This window comes from Lepisma saccharinum, chromosome 15 (genome assembly GCF_977018435.1).
Source record: "Lepisma saccharinum chromosome 15, izLepSacc3.1, whole genome shotgun sequence".
Taxonomy (NCBI): domain Eukaryota; kingdom Metazoa; phylum Arthropoda; class Insecta; order Zygentoma; family Lepismatidae; genus Lepisma; species Lepisma saccharinum.
This window is the reverse complement of record NC_139243.1, coordinates 8,156,115-8,183,614: the sequence shown is the minus strand read 5'-3', so window position 1 is coordinate 8,183,614 and position 27,500 is coordinate 8,156,115. Positions and strand designations below refer to the sequence as shown.

Genomic DNA, 27,500 nt, shown 5'->3' with positions numbered 1-27,500 from the left:
GTTCCACACCGTCTCGTTACACAAAAACGCTCACTTGTTGCACTCTTGCACTACACTACTACACACTCATCGCCACACTGTCCTTGTCGTTAATATGAGTTTTCTTTTTTTTTCTCTCTCTTTCTTCACTTTTTTTTTCTCCGCTGGTGCGGTCGGTGGGGGGGGAGGTGATGGTAGGGCACTGACAGTAGGTGTGCGTTCTCTTCTCTCCTGTCGCTGGTCGACGGTAACACTGACGCGTTTCACACTACAACTTGCTACCCTTCCTTCTGCATTGCACTTTTACACTACACGCGTCACAATTTTTTTTTTCCCTCACTCTTTGGACACGATTTTTCACTTGGGACACTTGACACTACAAAACACTATTTACACGAAATTTCATAGGTTGGGGTGGGGGGGGTTGACTTCTGCTGCTGGGCACGTTCACTACACTGTTTCAACCACTAAACACTTTTTTTTTTTTTTTTTTTTTTCCACACACTACACTTTTCTATTTCCCGCCTACGAAACACAATATGAATCGCGATGTCACTTGTTCCTTCCGGAAAGGCAACCCAGCTCTATAACTACGCCTTTTTTTTTCTCTCTCTCTCTCTCTCTCTCCGACTCGGCGCTTCGGAAGAAGAGAGCTGGCGTACGTTTCAAATTACGCGGGTATGGAACCAGGTCCTTTCGGCGACGAGCGGACCTGCGGTCAGTTCCAGGTTGCCTCTTCCCCTCCTAGAAGGGGCTCGTGAAAAGTGGGGCTCGCGACAGCGACCACGGCCGGCTGCGTAAGCAGGCGTTCTTAGTTTTATCACTGTGTTGGAGAAATCAGAGTAAAAACACTCACTACTTATTTACCGCTTAGTATCCCGACTTGGTATGTATATATTACTGTTCCTACTAGTTTCACGTACTCGTGGGTCACTTTCCAAGAATACACACGCACGTTTAACCGCGTTTATGAAAGTTAGAACAGCCAGCGTCTCGTGAACGCATGCGCAGCATGCACCGCATGCGTTCATGTGCCTCTGCACAGAGCATAGAATTGTTACCGTAAATTTTGATTAAATATGAGAAATCAAAAAGTTATGTACTCAGTTAATTTGAGCACGTAGATACTGAAAGTAACCTCAAATTCTTCACAATAATTTTTAGCCTCTATATAACAAACTACTCATCATCCGCCGATATTTGTAACGCAGTTTACTGATAGTAAAAAAGTATTTGTGTTAAGTTAGAGAAACATTCTAACTAACTACGTTTTCTTGTTAATCTAGGCTATCACAACTGGCAGCATGAAGGCAGTACTCCTCGTCGCCATTTTAACGGTGTTGTTTCCGAACTTCATCCAATCGAAAGTTCTGACAGGTATTTGTCACTTTCATTAATAGCCTTATAATATTCTCCATAGTTATTTTCTCTTATTAATTATGTGTTATTAGAAGTTAGATTAATTTAATAGCATACTAAGGATCCGGTACCCCTTTCTACACCCTCGATTTCTGGCACATTTCAAATATTTTCGTGAAAATACATAATCTTCATAAAGAAAAAAAGAAATTTTGAAAATTCGAGGGTGTAGAATAGGGTACCCGACCCGAAAACAGTGAGAAATAGTGTTGGGGGCAGGTGACTGTGGGCAATTTCTAACATGCCTTTAAAAGGGACTCTATAGATAAAGGCGGGGCCGCGGTAGCAGGCGGTAAGTCAATTACCCCAGGGGTGGAGCCCGGAATCGGTGGGAAATTTGGACAGAACAATTTCAAACGACAAAATCTCAGCTTTAAACGGCTGTACAGTCGTAAATACTTCTTTCCGCGCTCCAATTTTTTATTCACAATTAGAATCACATAATGTTCATAAAGAAAAAAAGAAATTTTGAAAATTCGAGGGTGTAGAATAGGGTACCAGACCCCATACGAAGATTATTTTCAAGGGTTGAACGTGTTTCGTTCTTAAACTTAGTTGAAAAGTGGCCTTCTCAGGATAAAATGGTTAAACCTGTCGTCTTATAATGAATGAGCTCTACATTCGTTCCTGACTACCCCCACTTAAAACTATAGGTCCAATCTAGATTATTTTATTATCTTTCAAACACATAAAGAGAATAAGATAAAATCGCTTACCTTTAGTTGTTCCCAGGTGCTATGAACAATATTTGAAGGTTTTCATACTGCATTAATGTTTCCTTGTGATTATTACTTGAACGTTACCATGAAGTTATCCATTGTTGACCTACAATCAAAATTCGTTTGTTAATGCACATTTTTGTAACATGCTATTAATAACAATAACTTCTTTAACCAATGAATATTATTATTATAATGTTGATTGATTGAATTAAAAATTTTGCAGGACCGGAACCTTTTTTAAAATTCGGTCCAAGTTGCGTATTCTTACATTCAAAAAATGTTCCTGGACCGTATTGAAATTCTTCCAAAAAAAAGTTCCTGGACCGAATTTAAATTCTTCCATAAAAAAGTTCATGGACCGAATTTAAATTTATCCTCGAATAAAGGCTCCTGGGCCGTATTTAAATTGATCGGGAAGAAAGGTTCCTGGACCGAATTGAAATACTTCACAAATAAAAAGGTTTTTTACGGTCCTGAACCAATTTGTGCTTGCTGATTTTCTCTCCTGGACCGGAATTGAATTTATTTAAAATTCCTGGGCCTTTAACAACCCTGGTAAAAGTACCTTAAGAAAGGTTAAAAACGCAGGTTGTAAATGGACTTGCATAGGACAGACACAACACAACACATTAAAAAAGGTGAGGATAGTTTAAAAACTACCTCAGAAACAGTAAAAAGGCCTGCTCTTCTCAAGAAGCTAAAAACATTGGTTAAAACACTGACATCGTCTCCCAAGAAGACAAATCGTTGGGAAGGTTAAAACACTGTCCGAGGTATTTAAAATCGGCACACTCGAGAAGAATGTGTCGAACACTTAACACAACGTTGCAAGTACGGCACAAAGGAGAGTCCAGTCGGCCCAGTCCTTGCAGCAAAAATTTCCAAAGAAAGAAAAGGTTACCTTGTAGTGATCCATTCCCTCCCTAGGCATTAAATTGTGCTTATAGTGAAAATTCCTAGATGTGGGTTGCTTGGCGGAGGTTGGGTATAGGTGAGGATGGATACAGTGAAGCAACTGGGGGTATCATTGCCAGGGCCATAGCTAGAATTGATCTCCAGGAGGGGTTCACGGGTTATCAGGGGGGGAGCTTTCTAAAGCAAGTCCATTTAAAAAAATTAAATGAAGGTAAATTATGTGTGGGGGGGACGCTCATTCATTTATAAATATCATATACTACACAAATATTACATTTTTCTACATCTTTTAAAACATCTCTTGAAGTGGTAATTGACTGATACTGAAATTATCCCTTACACACCTCATACTATTTTAGATGATACATATATGTATATCACACACAAAAAACGCACAATATTCAATCACAGTGCCTACAGTATATTCCACCCCCGGCCGAAGCAATTAAACTCCCCTTCCTAACCAATACTGGGGAGCTGTTGTTGACCTTTGACGCAGATGCGGATGGAACTTGCATGATGACATCAAAGTCACAGATTTCTGTCTAAACGGGAGGTTGCAACAGGGACAGTGAAGGTACATATAAAGAAGCTCCCTTTCTGAAGTCTAGAGAATATTCTAAATACTTGCAGCTACTTCTGCTCATAAACATAATGAGCGAATGTAATAGATACTGTTCATATTCTGTGGATTTATCCTTAAAGTTGTGAGTTGTCTACATTTTCACTCTTCACTGCAAACAAATCATGCAAAATAGTTTACCTAATGTAAAGGGGGGGGCTGATGGCAGTGCAAGGGGGGGCTGACGGACCTAATGATTGCGCAAATTATCCTAGGCTTTACCATTTATTTATTTTTTAACTTGAGGGTTGCACTCTCTCGTGCATCACCCTATTTCGAGCAATACCTTCACTATACCAAAGGATTTAATTCGCACAATATGCTTACTCAGTATGTGCAGTATTTTCAATCGTAAGTAATTACTTCAGTCATAGGGTCGTAAAATTCACTCGACATGTTGCTCTAATATGTAAATATTAACACAAGAGTTTGACATTAAAACACTCGTTACAGAACAAATCGTGTAAACCATATGCTGGAATAATTTTAATCAAGTAATTACTGATTTGATTTCTTTCAGCATCGAATCAGACCCGAGCAGTTTCAGGACGTCGCGCCTGCTACTACGAATCATGGACTGCATACAGCGGTTATGACGTCACAGATATTCCCATCGACTTGTGCAACTACATTCTGTACTCGTTCGTCGGAGTCAACTCCGCAACCTGGGAAGTGAGGATAGACGATCCTGATGTAAGTTACATTCTATACATGAGCAAGCAAGTAAATTATGCACCCTTAGTAGACGTATTTAGACAGTTGAACGCCCTCTTGTGGTGAGCTGAAGTGGTGAGCTTGCCTTAATGGATTTTTCTTGTAAGGCATGAGCTCTATTTGATGGCGCAGTGTTGCCAGCTTCTTACTTGAAAAAATCACCAAGGTTTTTGGGGTAACCTAACCTAAAACAAGGAGCTGGCAACTTTTTTCTCGCAGTGTTACCAGCTTCTCACTCGAAAAAATCACCAAGGTTTTTGGGGTAACCTAACCTAAAGCAAGGAGCAGGCAATTTTTTTTCTCGCAGTGTTGGCAACACTACACCCGAAAGTAAAGCTCGATGGGGCTTGCTTTAATGGTTTGCTCTTGTAAGGCATAACCCCCCCCCCCCTATTTTCGGACACAGTATTACCAACATCTTACTCAAAAAAAATCACCAAGGTTTTTGGTCTAACGTAACCTAAAGCAAGGTTGCCAACCTACTGGTACTTTTGCCATAGCTTTTTACAAAAAAAAAGAGAGAGAAGAGAGGGAGGGGAAGAGTTAAACAGCCGGCAGCCTACCTACAGCTTTTTTTTTTGTCTAACCTAACCTAAAGCAAGGGGGGCTGGCAACTTTGCTTGAGGTTTGCTTTACAGTGCATAAAGCAATTTTTGCCAACCCGCATATACTAAACAAAGAGAGCCGGCACTGCCGTAAAAGAGAGAGATGGATGGATGGGAACACTGCACGGGTTCAACGTCATCAAATAAAAATCGCCTTAATGGTTTTTTCTTGTAAGGCATGATTTCTATTTTCTCGCAGTGTTACCAACTCCTACCTACATTTTTTTTAGTTGGCAAGGGCTAGAGAGAGAGAGAGAGAGAGAGAAAAACTTATAGCTGGGAACGGTAATGAGCGAATGCACCACATCGTAATTTTCCAACTCTGTATATCGCGACCTTTGTAAACCTCTCTCTCTGGGGAACGACGTGCCGCGCACACGCACACACGCACGCACGCACGCACACGCACGCACGCGCGCGCGCGCATGTATTGTAACACAAACAAACAAACAAAATAATAATTGTTGTTTTTAGGATGCCTGGCCCCTAACCTCGCCAGGGTGCGTGGTGCCCAACCAAAAATGTAAAAATTTTCTAACGGCTGCGGTTATAGATTACCGCACCTCTGTAGAGTTTCACGTGTTTTTTTTTTTTCCCCAAACTTCCATGAAACCCTACGGAGGACCTCCGTAATGCATGCAACGTGTACTAACGACTCTAGTGTTATTTGATGTTGTGATATTTTTGGATATAGAGTTTTATTGTGAGATATAGATAAAAATAATTATGTTTATTATTAATATTTTCTTGATGAAGATGGAGAATGTATGTGTATGTGTTACAAATAAAGTTGCATGTTTATTTTTTTTAGTGTGTGTGTATGTGTTTTTGATGTTTCGACAGCATCTGAAACGACAAAAAAAAGAAATTTTATTGTTAATTTTCACGTGTAAAAACAACAACAAATTTTTTTTTTGTGCAAATTTTCTGATTGTCTCTTGTGCTATAGTGCAAAAAGATATTGTAACTGATAACTAATGAAATTGATATTTGTAACTGATCTGAACTAGTGAAATTCGTATTGTGCCATTGTAACTGATTGTGCTAGTACAAAAAATTACTTATTGTGCAAGAAAAGATGTTAAAAACCTGTTAAAACTGCTCTGTGACTCTCTCATTCTTCACGTCGTAGGCGAAGGACTTCTCTGCAATCAGGATGACACTGCATAGGGTATCCTCGGGCAAGGCATCGTGGAACTCGCAGACGACCTTGATGTTGGTTCGATCGTTGACCACAACCTTTTTTCTTTTAGATGTGTTGATGACGAACATCGGCCTGTGGATTTTGAATTCGCTGGGGGTGTAGTACATGTCCACACTTCCCTCGGTCACGCGTTTGTAAGCTGTGTAAGCTTCGTAAAGTTTGAAGTAATCGTTTTTGGCCACGTCGAGGTTGTAATTTTCGCGCGGGAACACTTCGTTGCGCCCATTCTTCAGATAAACGTTCTTGATCTTGCAGTCGTCGAACTTGCTGGAATTTTTTTCCTGGTTGTTATCGCGTCCGGTCTGAAAGAGCACTACGACGAAATCTGGCATGTCGAACTGTATGTTGTTGAACTGCGTCGTCACGTCGAATTCCATGTGACTTCCCGACGCCATCTTCTGCACGCACTGGTAACCGTGAAAGTGAATCAACACCTGCGGACTTTTCAAGATCTCCGCTTTGTACTTGAGGGCGTAGTTCGTTTCGTATTCCACCACCGGCATTCTCAATTCCATGCTTCGGATGACGCACTTGGCTGCTTCGGGTAAAGTGTTGGCTATCGGCGTGGTGCCGTCCGGACCCAAAGTAGCGTATCGCATCAGTGCGTTGTTGTCGTTGGCCGCTCTTCGAAACGTGACGCGCAGTCCTCCCTTCCACATGATCTCCTTGTAGTCCGAGAAGAATCCCGGCAGCAGACGCATGGGGAAGAGCGCCGTGTGACTTCTCGTCGATATTTTGGTCCCGGCTTCGAATCCCCCGGCCTGGTAGTACGCTGCGTCCGTTTTGGATAATTTCAACGTTCCCACTGCCGTCGACGTGATGCCTGGATAATCTATTCTGTCGATGACGGTGTTGTGTTTCCTCACCTCCACCTGCGAGAACAGGTGAGGCACGAAGTTGTCCACGAGTATCAAGTTTGCTGCTGCGGGAAACGCGTCTCCGCTTTCCTTCTTCACCACGTCGAATTGAAGGTAGAGGTCTGCTCTGTGAGGATGAATGAACCCGTCGCCTACGTCCACGTCGTATTCGATCTCCCTGTTCGCTTCGTTCAGATTGGCGAACGTGCGACGGTTGGGAGGGAAAGATTGCAATTCGTAACTTTCGATTTGCTCCATTTTACATGTATGGTTATTTATTATATGTTGATCTCCACGATGGCCGTCGTAGTGGCACCTGCGAAATCCACCACGTCTCCTTTCTCGTTCGTCACCACCAACTCTATGTCGTCTATGCGGTTGCGACATACTGGAAAATAGATCGGCGAAGAGGGCGTGTAGATGATCGGTTCCATGAACTCGGAACTTGGTTTGAAAGTGGCTATGATTCCCGTCTGCTTGTGACTTCCTAACAATCCGTCCGAAGATTTCGTGATCATGCCTTCCGCCACGTTACAATGTACGTTCAGAGTCTCTATGGCCAAGAATTTAGGAATGTTGGTTGCTACGTGCTTGATGCCAGCTTCGAGTTTGGTGTTGTTCTCGAAACCTAAAAGTTCTCCCATGGTGCCCAGGTCCACGGTCTCCGTCGCGGATAGGATTTCCACTCTGTGCGTGACCGAATTTTGAGAAAGGTATGTGCCTTTGGGTAATTGAGCTTGCAAAGTGGAAAGATTGTATTGTCCTGGCGTGACGACGATGTGTTCGCTTCCGACGCTAATTTTGTTGTTGTGCTGCGTAACATTGGGTATGAGGTACATGCTGTAGAATGCACGCAGAGCCACGGATTTAGGATAGACGATGTCGTCGTGCAGCGTGAGTTTCAAGATTGAAGATTCACTCGTGAGATGGAACACGCCCATCCTAGTGATGCTGTTTGAGGTTCCACAATGCTTTCTGGAAATCTTCGACCGTAGGGTTATTTATTTTAGAAAGAAACGCGAGCACGGAGAGGCAGAGATGACCGCAGTTCACGTCTCCGAAATCTTGAATGCGTTCGTCGTTGTAGTATATGGAGGTTTTGTTTGTTTTCAGATAATAAACTAAATTTGTAGGTGGAACACCTCCGAAAGAATCGAAAACGAATGCTTTATCATCGTTGTTTTTGTGGTAACATATCCAATGCGTGCCTGGATTTTCTTGGCCGTCCAAGTTGACTACTCCGCATTCTTTTTTTTTAACGCTTGAAGGTAGCGAGTCGGACATGAAAACTCCTCTGAAGTGTTTGATTTGTAACGGTCCGATCAGAGATTCAATGTCTCGGTTGGTGAGTGCTTCTGTTTCTTTTTTTTAAACTTTTTCATTACGCCCTTCCCTTTCTTCTCCATGGCCAGGTTGTGACGTTTCTGTTCTTCCAATTCCGCCTTGTTCTTCTTCGAGTCGATGACGGTTTTCGCGATGGCGGCACTTCCGCCGGCCAAACTTCCAACGGCCCCCAATGCTGCCAGGATGGCCGGGATGCTGAATATGAAACCTCCGATCTTTTGCTGTTTCCGCGAACGCTGCAATCTTTTCAATTGAGGTGTACTGAGCAGCAATTTCATTCCATGTCCTTTCGACAAGCAAGAACGTTTCTTCTCGCGTTGTTTCTTGGTGAGTAACCCATCGAGGGCACCTAGATTTTTTAGATTGGAGTATGGTATCTGGTACACGACACCCTTGGGCTTCATGTTGATGCTCTATGTGTTATTTTCACGGTATGTTATTTATATATATATTCTGAGATTTTTTCTTGTGTAGTTTTTTACGGTATGTTATTTATATATTTTCAAGGCCTCGCAGTCGTTACACAAATTCTATTACATGCTTTGTTTTCTTGCCAAGAAGTTCCTTTGTCCCCTTGTACACAATTCGAGTTTTGTTCTCGATTAAAATAGATAGCTTCTCGTCGGATAACATGTTAGCGTATCGATCTGGTAAAAATAGACTGTATTGTGCGTTGAGCAACAGGCGTACCTTGGGACCATACTGGGTAGAAACGATTGAACCTGAAGTTATCGTGTAAGGTTTGTCGACTTCCAATTCCTGAATTTTTACATACTCGACTGACAAATTTAGCATTTGTTTTAATGCTTGGAGATCACTTATTTTTTCAGTCGTCATATCAAAAAAATTTCAAAGTGTTAGAGAGAAATTTAATTGTTTTTTCACGATGTGTGTTATTTATATATACCGAAGATTATTTATTTATATATCAAGTTTTTTTGACACGTATATATATTATTATTTTTTAACAAGGAAGAAAGTCCGTGCTTCGGAAAACGCGAGGATGTGCGTAGTGATATCTTCCTTCTCCTGCATAGACTTGTACCAATCATCAGTATACCGTCTTCTTCCCTGCATCGCCTCGTACAGTTCGTCCGACCTATCGTTTAATTTTTCCCCTGCAGCCGAAAGCAGAATGTTGAGATCACCGCACCTCAGGCCGCTGATCTCCCGAAGATGGTCCTTGAGAACCATTTCACAAGGGATGCGAAATTCCGGCATTGTTTTTGCCATGATTACAAGTTTATTAACATCTCCGTTAACTACCTTTTTGAATATTTTAGATAGTAGCTCGGGTGGCAAATCAGTTATGCAAGCCATGTTGTTTTTTTTTTACTGTATGTTATTTATATACCCCACCCCAATTTTTGTTTTGTGTTCATGGCGATGGTGGTACCCAGTGCGGCGACCCGTTCACCCAACGATGCGTCTCTACTCACGAACCTTTCGAAAGCTGCGTGCTCTAACTTTCTATCTGCTTCGTGACGTGCATCCAGATCCGTCTGCGTGGTGTTGTAGGCGATGTCGTGATCTTTGCATGCGGCGTCCAACGGATTCACACCCTTGTCTCCTCTCTCCAATCTTTTCTCGAGTTTGGTACCCGGTCCACAGTACTGGTAGCCAGGTAGATGCATCTCGAAAGGTAACTTGTTGATGATGTCGTTCACAAGTCCCTTTCCTTCGGCCACGTTCCAAAATTTCGGAGGCAGCGTGTTGATGATTTTGATCAGGTAACCTATACCCTTGACGTCGTTCACAATGAAGTTGGAAAGTTTCGTGCTGATCATGTCCACGATGCCAACCTTCTCGTTGTAGAAATTACGGTTGCCTGCATTCTCTTCGCCGGCTATCACCAACAATCGGTCCACGAGCTTCCTAACGTCGTCCACCCAAACGAATTCTTTGGGTAACGTGTTGTAGCGTTTGACGCCGCTGCCCGTTTTGACCTGGTTCCAAATCGGTTTGATGAGATTCCTGTACTTCTCGCCGCTGCTCGATTTCACCCTATTCTGCGAGGCGTCGTTGTTCTGGTACAAGGCATCCGTCATGATCAGAATTTCCTTGTAACTCTGGTAATCTTCGTCGGTGTAATCTTTCGGTTGCTTTTTGGCGACGAGTTCCCACAGTCCCACCGTACCTGGATACCTGTTCCAACTATCCTTGTCGCCTAAATTGACTTTAATGTCGTTGCCTTCGAAGGTCACCTTCGATTTCCCAATCTTCCACACCACACCGCCGCCTTCGCTGGTTTCCATGCTGGGATACAATCCGAACACTTCATCCTTGTCGAATTTCCCCGTGCTCAGGTAGTCTCGTGCCAAAGGCCCCAACTCGATTTTATCCGAAGACGACGACGTGCTACCAATGGCTCGACGTCGTGCAGGTGCATCCTTCAGTTCGAACGGCGTCGAAGGAATGCTCGAAATGGGCGTGGGTACGGCGTAACTTTTAGCTGCGAGCGGTACGAGTTCATTAATCAAATTTTTATTTTGTTCCGTGACACTTTTAATTTCTTTACCTAGACTGCTGATGGCATCGATCACGGGTTGATCCTGTCGTTTCTTCTCTTCGTAGAATCCGCGATTCTCGGATTTCCAACCTTTGAAGCGTTTCGCGAGGTATTCTCGCAACTTGAGATTTTCGTCTTCGATTTTTCGTTTCGTCATGACGTTATTTATATACGTCGTTTCTCACAACGTTGCAACGTTTAGAAAGTCGTTGATTTTGTTTCTGTATTTTCCGTCGTTGGGTTTCCTCGTCATGTCGATCGTCGCGAATCCGAAATCATCACCGTTCCAGCAAGTAGAGCAGCAGCGTTCCGAAAATTGATTGTAGTTCATGTCTCCGCCTACGTAGTCATCGTACGCGTGCTTGAGGTTGGTGTGATCTTGGCGAAACAAACATATGAAATTAGCGTTGTCGCGTACTAACTGTTTTGGAATTTTGGAAAACGTTTGAGCTAGGTAAAAACAATCCATTCCTTTGTGACGACCTTGCGTGAAAAAGTTGCGAATTTCATTTTGATTTTCCAGGATGGCGTCGTCGAACACAACAACTGAATTTTCACGACAATCGTCGAGTGGTTTTATTTCCGAGGCGAACGTTGCAATGTCCAGACCATCGTACAGTTTCATCAGTTGTCGGTATTTGGATTGCTCCAAACTTTTCGAGAACACGTACAGGTGCCTGTTCTTCCAATCTAACCAATTTGGTGCGAGGAGAAAATTGTCCACGAGCAGTGTCGTTTTCCCACACCCCGAAGGACCTACGATCAGACAACGGATGCTGTCGGGAAGCAACTCACCGTTCTTTTTCTTCGTTTGACTTTCCGGATCCGGTAGACGCTTCACCACGTTCCACGTACTCACAAGATCACTTCGTTCGCGTCGATCCAACTCTTTTCCGGAAGTCCCAGCCATTTGACAAACAGTTTGTCACCTTTCCTACGCAATACTTTCTCGATGAGGTACGTGTCGGGGTGTTTCGTTTTAGAGAGTTCCTCTTCGTAAAATCTTCCTTTCAAAATCTCACCGCTACTATCTTTTATTATATACGTGTGTCGGTTTCCGGGTAGAACTCGAACCACCGTAAAGAGTTCCGTGCTCCAATTTTTTGTGAACCCCTTCTCGAAGGTGCGTTTGAATTTGCTGATCCTCACCCGGTCTCCAATTTTGAATTTAGCTTTCTTTGTCGTGGGTGTGTACTTTGGACAGTAAACGGTAGAAATTAAACGCTGCTCGTCGGACTTGGTAACGTCGGCTGGCTTCATGCCTATCGTTCCGTGCACCGTGTGATTATAGGTGTCGACGAGTTCCGGCAGGATGTCGACCCATTTGTAATTTCCCCGAAGCGTGAATCGTTTCCACATGTGTGTTTTCAAGGTTCGATTGAATCTTTCCACGATGCCGGCTTTGATGTGACTGAAGGTCGAATAATGTCGAATCTTATGTTTTTGAATAAACTTTTGGAATACGGCGTTGTAAAATTCTTTACCGTTGTCCGTTTGCAGAAACCGTGGTCGTCTGCCACCGCTTTCGCGAAAAATTAATTTGAATGCTTCCGTGACGCACGTCCCTGTTTTCGCCTTCAAAGGTAGAGCCCATGCGAATTTCGAAAACGTGTCTATGACGGTGAGAAGGTACTTGTTGCCCTTGTTCAATTTATGCACGTTTTTCAAATTGCCGCTACTCATCTCCACGAGGTCGCTTTGCCAGAGGTCGTCGATGCCCTTGGTTACCACAGCCAAACGTTCGTAGTTGCGGCGTGCAGGTTTATGCAATTCTTCGACGATGGCTTGCCTAGACATTTTTTGTTTAGAGATTACGTTTCAAGAGAAGCACAAGCGTGATGGGATTCAAAGAGGGTGGCACTTCGCTCGTGTTTTGAACGATCAGCTTATCGCCGGCACTCACGTCGAAAACGGTGAGATCTTCGTCTTCGTGTATTTCATATATGTTGCGCGTTTCGTTCCAACGCGCCAGAGGAATGTTTCCTGCTTTTTGGACACCACGATTCGATATCAAAGTCATGGTGGGAACGCTAGCTTTTCTACCGTGAGACCAGTACGAAAATTCGTTTATCTGAATCGTACCATCGAGGAGAAACTTGTAGTACGGATGATAAGGATGCAACATGTACAGTTTGTTACCTTCGACGAACGTGGAGATTCTCTGTTGATTGGGTACGCTGTTGATTTCGATGGCTTGCAGAGAATGCAGTTTAGCGAATTTAGTGTCGACGCCGAGCAGATTACTGTGAACTTGTCCGAGTTTATTTTCGATGGGCAGCAAATGCTCGACTATGGTATCTGTTACGGCAGAAAACGACGGTTTGATTTTCACTTCCACGTTCAACTGCTTGTAGTTTTCGTTGAGTTCTTGCAACTTGGCACCGAAGGAGGTCAGCGTCGATTCCTGCGTGGATTCCAGCACTCCGACTTGATCTCTGATGTTGACGACGATGTTCTGAAGGTTCTCGACTTGATTCAATTTCGAGCTCTTCTCGGTAAGATCGTTCACGATGCTTCGCATCTCTGTAAACTGCGTGTGAAGGTCGGCTACGCTCTGCGAAGTGGGCAGCGTCGACACCAGCGAAGCAAGTTCGTCTCGAATCTGTTCCACGTTCGCCGTTTCCGTTTCCAGTCGTTTCAGCATTCGAGATATGTTTCTTTTCAAAGTGTGCAATTCTTTGGAGGTGGGGAGATTGGCCACTTTACTCTCGAGATCGCTCAATGAACTTTTGATGTCGCTCGATTCGGGTAGTGCCGTCACCGCCGTTTTCAATTTTTCCAAATCTTCGCTTGAAGGCACACTCGTCCGTAACGATTCCAAGTCACCCTGTATGTTGTCGAGTACGTGATGAAAATGAGCAAGATTGGATTCGACGTTCAAATTTTCTAAATATTCGATCTTCTGCTGAACCGTGCTTAACGTGTCTTGAATGCTCGTCAACGCTCTTGCTTCGGCGTGAATATTTTTAATTTCTTCGTTGATCAATTCCAAGGATGCCTGAAGCGTAGCGATGGTGGTTTGAATGTGTTCGAAATCTTGATAGGCCTCCAATTGAATTTTTATGTTCGCGACGCTTTTACCGATGACCTGCAGTTCGTCCGACGATGGTAGGTTCGTCATTGTATCTTCCAAAGTCTGCAACTTGGATTTAATTTCTTCCAACGTGCTGGTGAATTCTTCTTGTAATTTGGAAACGACGACATGCAAGCGTTCTGCGTCTATATCGCTCACGACGGTTTGAAGTTCAGAGAAATTTTTTTCTATTGCGGAAGTTCGTTCTTCGATTTCGAGTTTCAATTTTTCCAAATCTTCATTTTTCGATTGAAATTGCTGTAATTTGGCCAAATCATTTTGAAGCGAATCCACGCTCAACTGTATATTTTGAACGCTGTCGTAAGAAGGTACGTCGACATAATTTTTTATGAGCGTCTTCAGTTCGGAATCGATTTTCAGAATGGGGTCGAGACATTGCGTTTGGAGCGTAGCGATTTCCGACTCTAAACTTTTGTTTAAGGTCTCCTGCAAAGCGATCAAATCGGTCCTCAACTTCTTAACTCGAATGTCCAACATGAGAATCTCTTCTGCGTGGTCTACACGCTTGGTGTTGCCGAAAATGTCGTTAGGCATTTTTGGTTAACGGTTATTTATAATAGGATAGACGATTCGTAATTCTACGAAGAGAGGAATAAGTTTGTCGTAATCTCCGAGGAGTTCCACGTAAAGATAATCTCCTGCAGAAACATCGTACGTAATGTTAGAAAGCATCTTGTCGTGCTTGATTCGAAAAATATTCTTGCCGGTAGAAATTTTGATTTCGCCTGCGTTTTCCGGATTCACGGTGATTTGAAGTTTCCCGTCGATCGGAATTTCGTAGAAATGTAAATTGTTATTAAAAACATAAAACATCTTGCCCACATCGTCATTCAGTTTCGTCCAAATGCTGTTGAGGTGAATGATCAACAGACCGTTGAGTTTAGGTAACACGGAAGGTAAGACTTCATGATCTGGTATGGTTTCCATAATGATCTGTTTTTTGAAACCGAACAAATTCATAGGCATGCTGGTTATTTAAGAATACGGTCAAAGTTTCTTGTAATGACAGTCAAAGTGTTTTTTTTTTTTGTTTTTTTTTGTTTTGTTTTGTTTTTATGAATCTTCTGTTGAAGATGGACATATGTTGCAGGTTTTGCTTTCTGCTAAGCGATAGTGCCCCCACGGCAATGTGTGAATACCACACTCGAGGACGCACCTCTTGTCGTCGTTGGGATCCAGGGCAATTTTTCTAACTTTGTTTGTGGTCAACACATGGTCAACGCTCTGGATGCGCTGTTCTTCTCTTAGAACCGACGACCTGGTCTTGAGGCAATCCACAAAGTCCTCGAATGCGAGATGCTCCCGAACCACCTGTCTGCCGACACCCTTGGCCTTCTTGGTAACGCTGCCCTCGGCTTTGATGGCATAGGCCTTGGCGCGAAGACCTGCAAACTCGAGAATTACATCACCATCCTTCTCGTCTTTGAGTTTGCCAGGCACTTTTTTGTTTCGGGGCAGGATGCCGTACTGGTTCGGCTGGGGATAGCCCGAGGTGTCGAAGAGGTTAACCAAAGCTGGTACCGTGACTATATCCCCGTATGCATCGGCTGAGTGGACGTGGTACACCAAGCTGTCCGTGTCCGTGTAGAGTAGGCTAATATTGTCGTTATAGTGCTGACGTAGTTTCCCATAATATGTTTGAAACATGTGCAGCTTGCTCAGGTCTAATACTGAGGCGCCAACATAAATTGGCTTGTTGAGCTTCACCTCGCTTTTCCTCATATGCACCAGAGCAAGCTGTTCGTTATAAATCGTCCTCGATTTGAATAACGGGTTTGCTACGAGCCTGCGACATTGTGCTTTGTTTGACATTAGCCTCACATCTACACGATTCCGTACATTCTCCATGGTTTTCCCGAACACCGCATTGTTCATAAGCTTGAAGAAATCCTTATCAAGCTCGGACGTGGCTGCGGTGCGGTGTTTGGTGTTGACTTCAATATATGGACGCAACCACGGAGAATGCTCGAACTTGAGGATGCGGTGAACTGCGTGGACGGTAACCCCTTGCTTCATCAACCACCGGAGATTCTGGTAGTGCAGGACATAACGCTCTTTGGACTCGAAATCCATGACGAGCTTCTTCTGGTTGGAATCGGGTGGACACTTGAACTCGGGTGCAGGGGGAAGATCGCTGAACAAATCCTGCAGCTTCTCGGAGAACTCAAGGTCCACCTCGGCGAAGAACCCATGTTCCGAATCGTCAAAGCTTTCGACGTCGAAGTTGGAAGGGTCAGCCCACTCGAAGCCTCTAAAGGGGAGTGGCTGCATCATGGAGTGTCCGTAGAGGTTATTGACGTCCGTGTACATGATGTAGCTGGACGGTCGTGAGGGGTCGTAACCGGTGGCCATGTGGTGATTGTTGGCGCGCGAGTGTCGCTGCGACACCTGGACCATTCCACCCCGCACGGCACGTTCTACAAACAGCATCATGTCCACGTCCGAAAGAAGCTCCAGCTCGATCTTCGTCACCAGAAACATGGCCGACCACGCCAGTCCGGGGAGACTGTAGAAGTATGCAGGGTCCAGCTTGTAGATGGTCTTCGCCGTCGCACGGAACGTCTGGAACACGTCGGCGAGGAGCGTCACATCAAGTCTGAGGTAGGCGTCGTGGTAGTCCCCGAGAGTTCGACAGCCCAGCTCGCGCCACATGGACTGGGCATGGTGATATTCTTCGTCGGTGATGTTCGAGCCTCGCAGCTTGCTGTAGAAGTTTGCTCGAGGAGGTAGCGACGTCTCTGCGAACTTGGAAGGGTCTGTGATGTATTCGTAGGGGTAGACCCCCTTACGCTTGAAGAGACCGGCGTCCAAGTTCGGAAAGTTTGCTGAGGTGATGAGCATTTGCTCGTCGCTAAGCTTCCCCGCGAGAGCATCGAGGCTTGCCGGGAGGAACCTCAGGGAGTCGAGAAAGCGAAGCTCGACGGTAGAGCGTGATCCTGAGATTCGCACCCACTTGCTCACACTGATGTAACGCTCCTCGTTCTGCGCCAGGACGCTGATTCTCTCGTTGTCGTACCCAAGATGCTTGACGAGGTGGTGGAAGTCGTATCCCGAGCCATTGTGAAAAAACACAGGGATGAAGCGCGGGTCCCGGGCATTGAGGTTGCATCCGTTGCACCATGGACCAACATACCTACCGTTAAAGTGATCATGGTGTTGAACTTTACGGCTGTTGGTGGTGTACTCCTTGACGCAGACAGGGCAAGCGATGGACTCGTCGTGTCTACGCTGATCGTCGGGAGACAGTGGGAGCATAGACTTGGGGGCCAACAGTACCTTCCCTATCTCAATAGCCTCGACAACCATCCTCTCGAGGAAGTGTTTGGCTGCGTCGGGACCACGGTATACGTAGGGCTCGGGGGCGATATGCTGGTCACGTCGCACCACAACGTATGCGAAACTCGAAGCCTCGTGGAGTTGGTAAGGGGTGGTGGAGGAAACTTCGGGATCGGGATCGCAAGTGGACAGTGGTTTGAGGAAGGCCTCGAAATCCGCGATGATGATAGCGGGGTGCTCCACCATAGCACCGTGCATGCGGAAACGCTCCACGGTGCCAGGTTCGGGCAAGACTGCCACACCCGGCTCGTTGGCATTGCAGTAGATCTTGTGGCGAGCGAGCTTCTCTGCAGCGATGTTGGGACCTCTGATGTGCTGATAATCCTGCTGTTTTTGATTGTCAAAAGTTGACAGGCATCTTCGACAAACTTCTATGCTACCATCATGCTTGCTTTTTTGGCTCGACACCAACCGGGAGAGGGAGCGGATGAGGGTGTAGTGGTGATGGGTCTCGTCCTTGATTAGCAGAAGGTGAATTTCCTGCGCACCATCGTCCTTTACGTCGCTCACCCGGATGGGGTACACCGCATTTTCGTCAGTGAGACCGTAAACGTTGATGGCCAACCGAGGGTTGTGTGTACGGGCCTCAAACTTTCGAATGTCCGGGACCTCCACCGGGTAGTCCATCCCAGCCATCGCATCTTCCAGCTCTGCCTCGTAGGGTAGGTAGTGGTTAACTCGGTGTGGATGGTTTTTCCAGTGGACAGGGTGCAACGCTGCAAGCACCGACCAGAGAAAGCACTTGGCGTCACTGTTCTGAATGTTCAGGACAGCCTTCTTATCCACAATGGCAGATGGTAAGGGGACGTAGCTGGAGGCGGAGAGAGGTATGAACTTACAAAATTTGACGCACAGTTCGTGAGGCTCGCCACACAGCGAACCCCCCGAGCCTTTAGCTTGATGTTCCTCCTGTTTTGCCACCAGCTCATCGGCAAACTGGTTGTAGATGACCTCGAGGTTGTCGACATCCGCCGGATGCAGCGTCTTCGCCTTGGTGTTGTGGCAGAAGCTGTAAATTTCGTCAGACGGCTTCTTGTACTGGCAACGTAGCGATGCGTAGAATTTGGTGGAGTGTATTGCAAGCGCATCGTCGAGGATGGAAATAATTTCAGCTCGCACGTTCTCCAAAAAGCTACGCACGTCGCATGAGCCCTCCGAAGTGATGACAAAATCTTCTAACAACCGCTCAAAAGCAGACTGGTTAGCTTTCGCCACAGGCTTGACGCGTTTGGCGGATGGTGGCGAGTCGGCTTCCGCTTTCCTCTTGGTCGAGCTGGTCGACGGTTGTGGAACAGGTGCTCCGACGACAACTTTGCATGATGTTATATGCCTCTTCAAATTATTAATAGTAATATGTATACCGCACCTGGGACATGGTTTTTTAGCGGTTACACGCTTACCAGGTGCGCAGGTACGACAGTGTCTTGCAAAATGTGCGCTTGATATGGTTATCTTGCACACAGGGCAACTTTTCTCAGATTGCATCTTGTTGAAAATATTTGTGGGGTATGTTATTATATATATAGTGGAGTGCCACAAAATAAATACTGTGCAATAATATACAATAGTGTTGGGTTTGGTGGGAGTGTGCTATTTATGCTACTTCTTGCTTCTTAATGAATCCTGTAAATAATTGAAAAAAAATAATTAAGCTTGAGTATAGAAAACACAAAAATATTTATGTGTGCATAATTCTACCAAACAATTTTTTTTTTCTAACCCTCAGCCCTCTTGGCATATGAAGTATAAATTATAATTTCAGAAAACATAGTTATTTTCCGCTCGCTATTTTTAAAAATCAAACCATAAGCATTATTTATGTTTATAGTATTCGTCGAGCGATAGCAGATAGAGCAAGAATCGTTTTCCTGCAACCCATAGTTGATGAATTACAAAACATCTTAGAAATTACATCTTGAAATTTTAATCCAAAATAACTCGAAAACAGTAGGCAGTAGTCATCATCCCTCCAATAAGTTGTAGAGTACTTCTAATTTTGTATCGAATGCTATTAAAATTTTCGAATTAGGGCAAAAACTAAGCCTGCAAATCAAGTTTCTCAAAAAAATAAAAAATTGTCTGTATTTCCGAAACTTGAGGGGGTGGAATCGATTTTATTTGCTAGTCGAATAGTTCACGTCGAATCCTATCCAACAAACCTAAAATCATCATCCTAGCTCAATTAGGAGCCGAGAAAATCAATATCTTGGAAAACGTCTTAAGATTTTTGTCTTAAGAAAATTTTCTTGACAGACCGGAAGTAACATCTTGAGATACCGGAAGTCGACTTTCTTAAAGATTGAGATATTTGTCTTAAGATGTTTTCCAAGACATTGATTTTCTCGGCTCCTATGGGGCCTAGAACCATGTAACTTTGGTCTATGTATATACCAACACTTGCCCGACCCTGTGGCCGAGTGGTTAGCACATCGCGCTGCGACGCCAAGAGTCCCGGGTTCGAATTCTGGTCGGGCTTGGTTGTTTGTAAATATCCATTTCATCACTCATCCCCAATCTTCGCAAATTAGCCAAGAAGTACAAAACATAAAATAAAATAAACTAAATCAATCATTAAGTTCCGTGTTGCAATCATGAAATTAAATTTTAATTAACTTTTTTTTTATCCATCTCTCTCTCAAATCTATATAGCCTGTTCATATTTGGCATGTCAGCCATTTTGTTTACATAGCAAAAAAAAATCTCAATGCTCGTTGTAGCCATAAGTATAATTGGATATAATTGCCGGATTTTATTTAATTTTAGGTTTAAAATCAATAAGCGTGCATAAAAAAAAAAAAAAAAACTAAATATTTTAAATAAATAAGATTCGAATAACTATGTACTTCCACTAGCCTCTGCGTTAGCACAGCGGTAGGCTTGTAATCAAGGGTTCGATACCCGTACAAGTGGTTCTTAAAACTGTAGGTCCAGTCCCGATTAGTTTTACTGTGCATAAAATAGACTTAAAACATCAAATCAATCAGTACTTCCACTAGCCTCTGCGTTAGCACAGCGATAGCCTTGTATTCAAGAGTTCGATACCCGCACACGTGGTTCTTGAAACTGTAGGTCTAGTCCCGATTAGTTTTACTGTGCATAAAATAGACTTAAAACATCAAATCAATCAGTACTTCCACTAGCCTCTGCGATGACGTAGCGATAACATCGTTGTCTTGTAATTAGGGGTTTGATACCCGGTGAGTAGTTCTTGAAACTGTAGGTCTAGTCCAGATTAGTTTTACTGTGCATAAAATAGACTTAAAAAAAAAAAACGCCAACTCAATCAATCAATCAGTACTTCCATTAGATATTAAAAACACTTAATTCTCCTCTATTTTTCCTGTCTTCCTCTAACAATTTAACACATTTATTTTTTTTGAAATATGCCCCCGCACACATATTTCCTACCTACCAACAACGGCACACGGAAGAAAAAAAGTTATTCCAGCTACCAAGATGCTTGCTTCAAATATATAAAAACAGAGAGAGACGTGAAACACCTTCTATATTCTCTCTCTTTTTGCATGTTTTGTGAGTATATTTTCTTTCACAAAAAAAAAACAAAAAAAAAAAAACCAACTTATGCGAGCTAAGAAACAAAGTTACTTACTTTTAGAAATTCTCCAGAAATGCTCTTCACTAACGTTGAAACTAAAACAAAACTTTATACACTAGCGCTTTAAGTTTTTATACGGTTTTCTAATTTTTAGAAATTCTCCAGAAATGCTCTTCACTAACGTTGAAACTAAAACAGAACTTTATACACCAGCGCTTTAAGTTTTATACGGTTTTCTAATAACGTCAAAAATGATATGTTAGCCAACGCAACGTGGACCAATAGAAATCCAAGAACCAAATTCTCTAGAACATTCCCCCTTTTTTTTTTTTTTTTTATCTCTTTTTTTCTTTCTCTCTCCCCTATATTTCAGTCACGTTATTTTGCGAGTTCAAAAATTCACGAGTCATCACATCGCATCATTGTTACCTATGCTGTTAACTGGCATCACTAAAAACAGGAAGTATAACTTCCGTCGTCCCAAGGCCTGCGGCAAATAGCAATCTGTGACGCACGCGATGACTATCAGAGCTATGAAATAAATAACCGGGAAATTCATTGTATTTTTTCTCTGCCACCAGACTACATATTTGTTGAATTTGTGTTATTGTGTCAACGTTGATAGTATATGCAGAGAGAGGGGACGAAATTGTCGTTTTTCTAGATATCCACAGGCAAAAGCATAATATTTTTTCAAATACAATATGACAGTCGCTTTTCGATACCGAAAAACTAAATACAATATATATATTTACAATATTAATATTTATTTAACAATATCTACCTACGAATTTGCTTCGAACGAAAACATGTCATAGAAAAACATTTTTCCAGCCGTAAATTCAAAAATTTTGGTCCCCGCGCGCGCGCGCGTGCGTGCGTGTGCGTGTGCGTGCGTGCGTGCGTGTGTGCGTGTGCGCGGCACGTCGTTCCCCAGAGAGAGAGAGGTTTACAAAGGTCGCGATATACAGAGTTGGAAAATTACGATGTGGTGCATTCGCTCATTACCGTTCCCAGCTATAAGTTTTTCTCTCTCTCTCTCTCTCTCTAGCCCTTGCCAACTAAAAAAAATGTAGGTAGGAGTTGGTAACACTGCGAGAAAATAGAAATCATGCCTTACAAGAAAAAACCATTAAGGCGATTTTTATTTGATGACGTTGAACCCGTGCAGTGTTCCCATCCATCCATCTCTCTCTTTTACGGCAGTGCCGGCTCTCTTTGTTTAGTATATGCGGGTTGGCAAAAATTGCTTTATGCACTGTAAAGCAAACCTCAAGCAAAGTTGCCAGCCCCCCTTGCTTTAGGTTAGGTTAGACAAAAAAAAAAAGCTGTAGGTAGGCTGCCGGCTGTTTAACTCTTCCCCTCCCTCTCTTCTCTCTCTTTTTTTTTGTAAAAAGCTATGGCAAAAGTACCAGTAGGTTGGCAACCTTGCTTTAGGTTACGTTAGACCAAAAACCTTGGTGATTTTTTTTGAGTAAGATGTTGGTAATACTGTGTCCGAAAATAGGGGGGGGGGGTTATGCCTTACAAGAGCAAACCATTAAAGCAAGCCCCATCGAGCTTTACTTTCGGGTGTAGTGTTGCCAACACTGCGAGAAAAAAAATTGCCTGCTCCTTGCTTTAGGTTAGGTTACCCCAAAAACCTTGGTGATTTTTTCGAGTGAGAAGCTGGTAACACTGCGAGAAAAAAGTTGCCAGCTCCTTGTTTTAGGTTAGGTTACCCCAAAAACCTTGGTGATTTTTTCAAGTAAGAAGCTGGCAACACTGCGCCATCAAATAGAGCTCATGCCTTACAAGAAAAATCCATTAAGGCAAGCTCACCACTTCAGCTCACCACAAGAGGGCGTTCAACTGTCTAAATACGTCTACTACCCTTGTTGATTGGCTTGTTTAATTAAAGTCGTTTATTGGCAGCATTAAGTTCATCACAATGACGATTAAGAACAATAAAAGGGGTACTGACTAGACTACTGCATCGAGACCCTTTTGCTCGATCGTCTAAATAGTTCGCACGCATGACGCTAGATGGCTTACGGAATGGACAGTTTCTTCGCTCGAGCGAATAACGCTCGAACATTTAAACGATCGGTATACGCTCGAAGCTCAGTACTTCAGGTGTAACCATAATATTTCTGTGGTACTGGGCCTTCAAATATGGATCGTGAAGTGAAAGACGCAGTAAAATTGAATCTGAAGTGAACATAGTCATCATCTTCATGTAAAAATGTAATTTAGTCTATCTTGCCAATACATAGCAATATATGAAAATGAATAGATGCTTATGGGCTGAAACTTCCAGGACGAATATTTTCACATATATTTGTACGATTATTGTCCCATTTAAATGATATTTGATATTCTATATATTCGAGCGTATCACGCTCGAGCGTGGGAGATTCGATCGAGTATTTTCGAGCGAAAGTGGTCCAATGCAGTACTCTAATAATCCAATAGCGCAACAGCCCAATATCGGGCCAAGGCTTACCTACCGACTGCTGGCCTCCCTCCCACGCGAGCCACCAAGGGGGCGTGGAGATCAGCAGCCAGACTAGGGGGACGGGCGACCGGATTACGCTCACTCACTCGGAGCTCCCCAATTTCCTCACGATGGTGGGTTGCCAGTAGGCCGAATAAATTCCGACCAGAGCCGGATTCGAACCTACGCCGTCCCGCAGCGAACGATCTCAAGACGAGTGAACGCCTTAACCCGCTCGGCTACGGAAGAGGACAATGCAGTACTCTAGTACTGACAAAATTTGCATAAATGTCCGTGCCATTCATTAAAGATACGCAGTGTAGTATTTTAAAAATTTCCAGTCCACTAACGTGAAGCATTGAAATATTGCATATAGACTAGTGTTGCCCACGAGACGAGACTTTGGCCTGTCTCGTCTCGTGGAATTCTCGTGGAAATGCTGTCTCGTCTCGAAAATATTAGTTTGTCTCATGACACATGGTCAATCTCGTCCCGTCTCGTCCCGTGGACAACACTAATATAGACTAACATTGCTCCCAAGGGTTTAAAAACGTGCAGCCGGGGGGGCATCCGGAACAGGGTGTGTTCCCCTTGATCCCTCTACAAATATCACTCTGGCTGTACGACGTTGGCATTTCATGGAGTGACTGTGAGCAGCAAAGGTAAACTTTCGATCAGGACAACCGACTACAGGATTTGAACCTTAGATCCTCTCTAATACGAGACATGTACAGTCACCGCCAATAAAAATGGGACACCTACATCCTTAAATGCTGGCTTCTCTGCAGCAATGCATTATTTGTGTTGCCTAATTCTGAGGCGATAAGAACTTCCTATTGAAGTTGTCCCATCGCCATAGAGTTAGGCAACACACATAACACGCATTGCAGGGAAGGCAATATTTCAGGATGTAGGCGTCCCACTTTTATTGCCGATGACGGTACCCATAAAATAGAAGACAATAGCATAAGCTTATTCCATAGGAAATCATATAATTTCATACAGAAAAAAATATATATGTTATTTTTGTCCCTTTGCTCATTTCTTCACATTAACATAGCCGAAAAGCAAAATATTTATTGCATATTTCATGATTTCGTGATACGTATTTCTATTTATTTCTGTACCCAATAACTTTAATATAGCTACCAAGATTTCAAGACTCAAGTTGTTATTGTCAATATTAGCGTAACTGAGAGTTTATTTTCGAATGGGGGTCAAAGTTGATGGATTCTTATTTACAAATTTTTTACGTATATGTGAAATGAAAAATTTATTTTTCCAAATCAGAACTTTCGGTGTGGGTGTCAGTTGCGGGTCACGGAAGTCAAGTCCCCCCCCCCTTCCCCTGCAAGCTACGCCTACGATTGAGACCATTAAAAACACTTTTGAGATTTAGTATAGTTTTTTTTTTTTTCATTTTTGGCTAATCCTGCAACGAATGGATGAATGACATTCTCAACTAATTCTAATTCAGTTGACAGCATGCACCAAGTGAAACATATAATAGCATGCATGCATGCACCAAGTGAAACATAAATTCCTAATTTGTGTTGATTATATTCCGTAGCTCGACCTGGACCAAAATGGACAACCTGGAAACTTTAGAAGATTTACAAATTTGAAAGAACAGCAACCTGGTCTCATAGCTTCCCTTTCTCTTGGAGGGTGGGCTGAAGGAGGGGAAGTATTCTCGAATCTTGTGTCAGAAAAAGAACGACGCGATTCCTTCATTGCCAGCATTGTTGGTATGTAGACTAAATTAACGTGCACTGTAAGAGTTAAAAAAAAACTTACAGCAAATTAAGTTGCTCTATACAATAGGCAAAATGCTTTATTTTATACCTACAAACTTCCTAAAATTTGTATTTGTTTAAAGTTACTTTCTACGATCCTGTACAGGAATTAATCATAACGGCATTAATTTCAAGTTAGGAACAACCTGTGCACTGCAACTGCAGTTGGCGGGAACAGGAAGTAGGAAAAATTTGAAAAGTCACAGACATCGAGAAACAGATGAGAAATAATAAGTAAATAATTTAAGCAATACATCGTATTCACGTGTAGATTATAAGACGGCGATGGCAGGTTCGTCGTATAGTTGTTTTTTGTTTTTTTTTTAATTTGGAATGCTCCTATGACTATAAATAGTAACTCAGTGGTGTGGCAGTATGAGTGGGTGGAGTGGCGGCGATTAGTGAGGCGCGGGGGTGCAGTCGCCCCAACTTTTTGTCCCCTCACTATGGCCTCTTAATGCTAAGCCTTGTAACAGTTTTGGCAGCCAATCGCCGCTACTGAGTGGGTGTTATAAACTCTTTGAACCTGCCTTTCTTAAACATGAACTTCTGGACAGAGGAGCATGATGTATGATGAATGTTAATCTAAATTATATATTTCAAGCATATAATTTCATTTCAGTCACAGTAATTTATTCAGGCTTAAGGAGTGCTTTTTGAGGGGGTAACAACATATGGGCCCAAAATATGTCTCGCTTGCCTTCTCCCTGAAAACAATCCTGTGGGTGTTTTTTTTTTTAAAAAAAAAAAAGATTACTATAAACCAGAAAAAGCTGCACTTATTACTATTTCACAAAATTCCTGGGCATGGCACCGGCGGGTATTGTTTTTCTACTCTAGGCATGCTAATTCACAGGAGGATGAGGTAGAACCAGTTAATACACACTCAGAATTAAAGTAAAGTCTGGAGAAGTCAGTTCATAAATAATCTAATAAAATGTCAAATTAATTTGTAGATCTGTTAAACGAGTACAACTTTGATGGTCTTGATCTGGACTGGGAATATCCCGGAAATGCCGAAAGGGGTGGTAAGCCAGAGGACAAAGCGAACTTCTTACTTTTTGCTCAGGAACTGAGAGCTGCTTTTGATGAAGTGGGTAAAGGCTGGGAAATTACTGCAGCTGTACCTGTTACAAGATCTGCACTGGAGGATGGATACGACGTTCCTGGATTATGCAGGTAAAGCATTTACAGACAATAGACAATAGCAAGTCAATTTTTAAATGGGAATTCCCTCTCCAATGTCAGAGATTCAATCTACTATCAGACTGTACAAAACAAGGTATTATGGTTTTAATCCCTCTTGAAGGTTAGTGATTTAGAATGGATGCTAATAAATAAATCAATCAATCACAATCTACTGTCAAGATCCTAATGCTGGCATTTTTAAAAGAATGTGTCATGTTCTGAATTTTTCTCAATGACAATCCAACATTATTTTTTGTAATTCTGCCCATGTAACTTCTATGAACACCACTAATTTATCTCTCAAATATGAGGAGCTTAAGGTGCATTGTGTGTAGTGTAGTTCATCCTGGGAACTAAACCACAATAGATATCAATCACTTTTGGTTTATCTTATGCCATGATGGGGAAGGTGAATTATGACTTGATGGAATTCATAAAAAGAATAACTAAAAATAAACATCCATTACTTACACAGAACGATGTGCTATCTTATACACCTATTGATCATTGATTTATAAATTGCCAAGCTGAACACAACCTTTGACAGATGTACAAAAACACAGATCTTTTTAAAAAAATACTTTTGGAATATTGCAATATAAAAATGGGTGTCAAGATTTAGCTATTGTGTCGAAGGCATTCTAAATCTGAACCTGGCTGTCACAGATAACAACTTAAATAGGCTACTTAGTGATACATAGTTACCAGGATTTATTAGCTCTCTAACACAGTGACTTTTGCTTCCTAATCTGTATATTATTTCTTTAGCACTTTGGATGCCATTAATTGTATGACATACGATTTAAGAGGAGCTTGGGATGGTTTTGCAGATGTCCACAGCCCACTCCATGCCAGACCAGGTCTCGACGATGGAGCTTATGCTGAAATAAATACAGTGAGTACAAAAAAACAAGGGGAAATGAACGAGACCATAAAGTATGATGCAATTGTTATTCACTCCTCATAATAATAATCAAAAGTTTGTTATTCAAATGAAAAAAGTTTCATTTCAACACTGGTGTTTTCAAAGCATTCTTGAGGCAACCTGTTATTTAGTTAATTTAATTTGATAACTAAGTTTTGAATTGCTTGAAATTGCAAGTTTTGTATACATGTTACTCAGAAAGACATTTGCATTTTAGAATCCTTCGATCCCTTCATTTG

The 27,500-nt window shown here is 42.8% G+C and overlaps 1 protein-coding gene across 1 annotated transcript in view; it reads left to right on the top strand.

The window, feature by feature from the left end:
- Positions 1 to 1,253: 1,253 nt before the first annotated feature.
- Positions 1,254 to 27,500, top strand: part of LOC145999558 (endochitinase-like) — a 32,614-nt gene continuing 6,367 nt past the window's right edge. Inside the window, exons 1-5 of the mRNA XM_083136565.1 lie at positions 1,254 to 1,356; positions 4,178 to 4,350; positions 24,923 to 25,100; positions 26,105 to 26,327; positions 27,105 to 27,231. Of these exons, the coding sequence (XP_082992691.1) occupies positions 1,284 to 1,356; positions 4,178 to 4,350; positions 24,923 to 25,100; positions 26,105 to 26,327; positions 27,105 to 27,231 (774 nt within the window). The 5' untranslated portion in view covers positions 1,254 to 1,283. The remainder of the gene's footprint in view (positions 1,357 to 4,177; positions 4,351 to 24,922; positions 25,101 to 26,104; positions 26,328 to 27,104; positions 27,232 to 27,500) is intronic.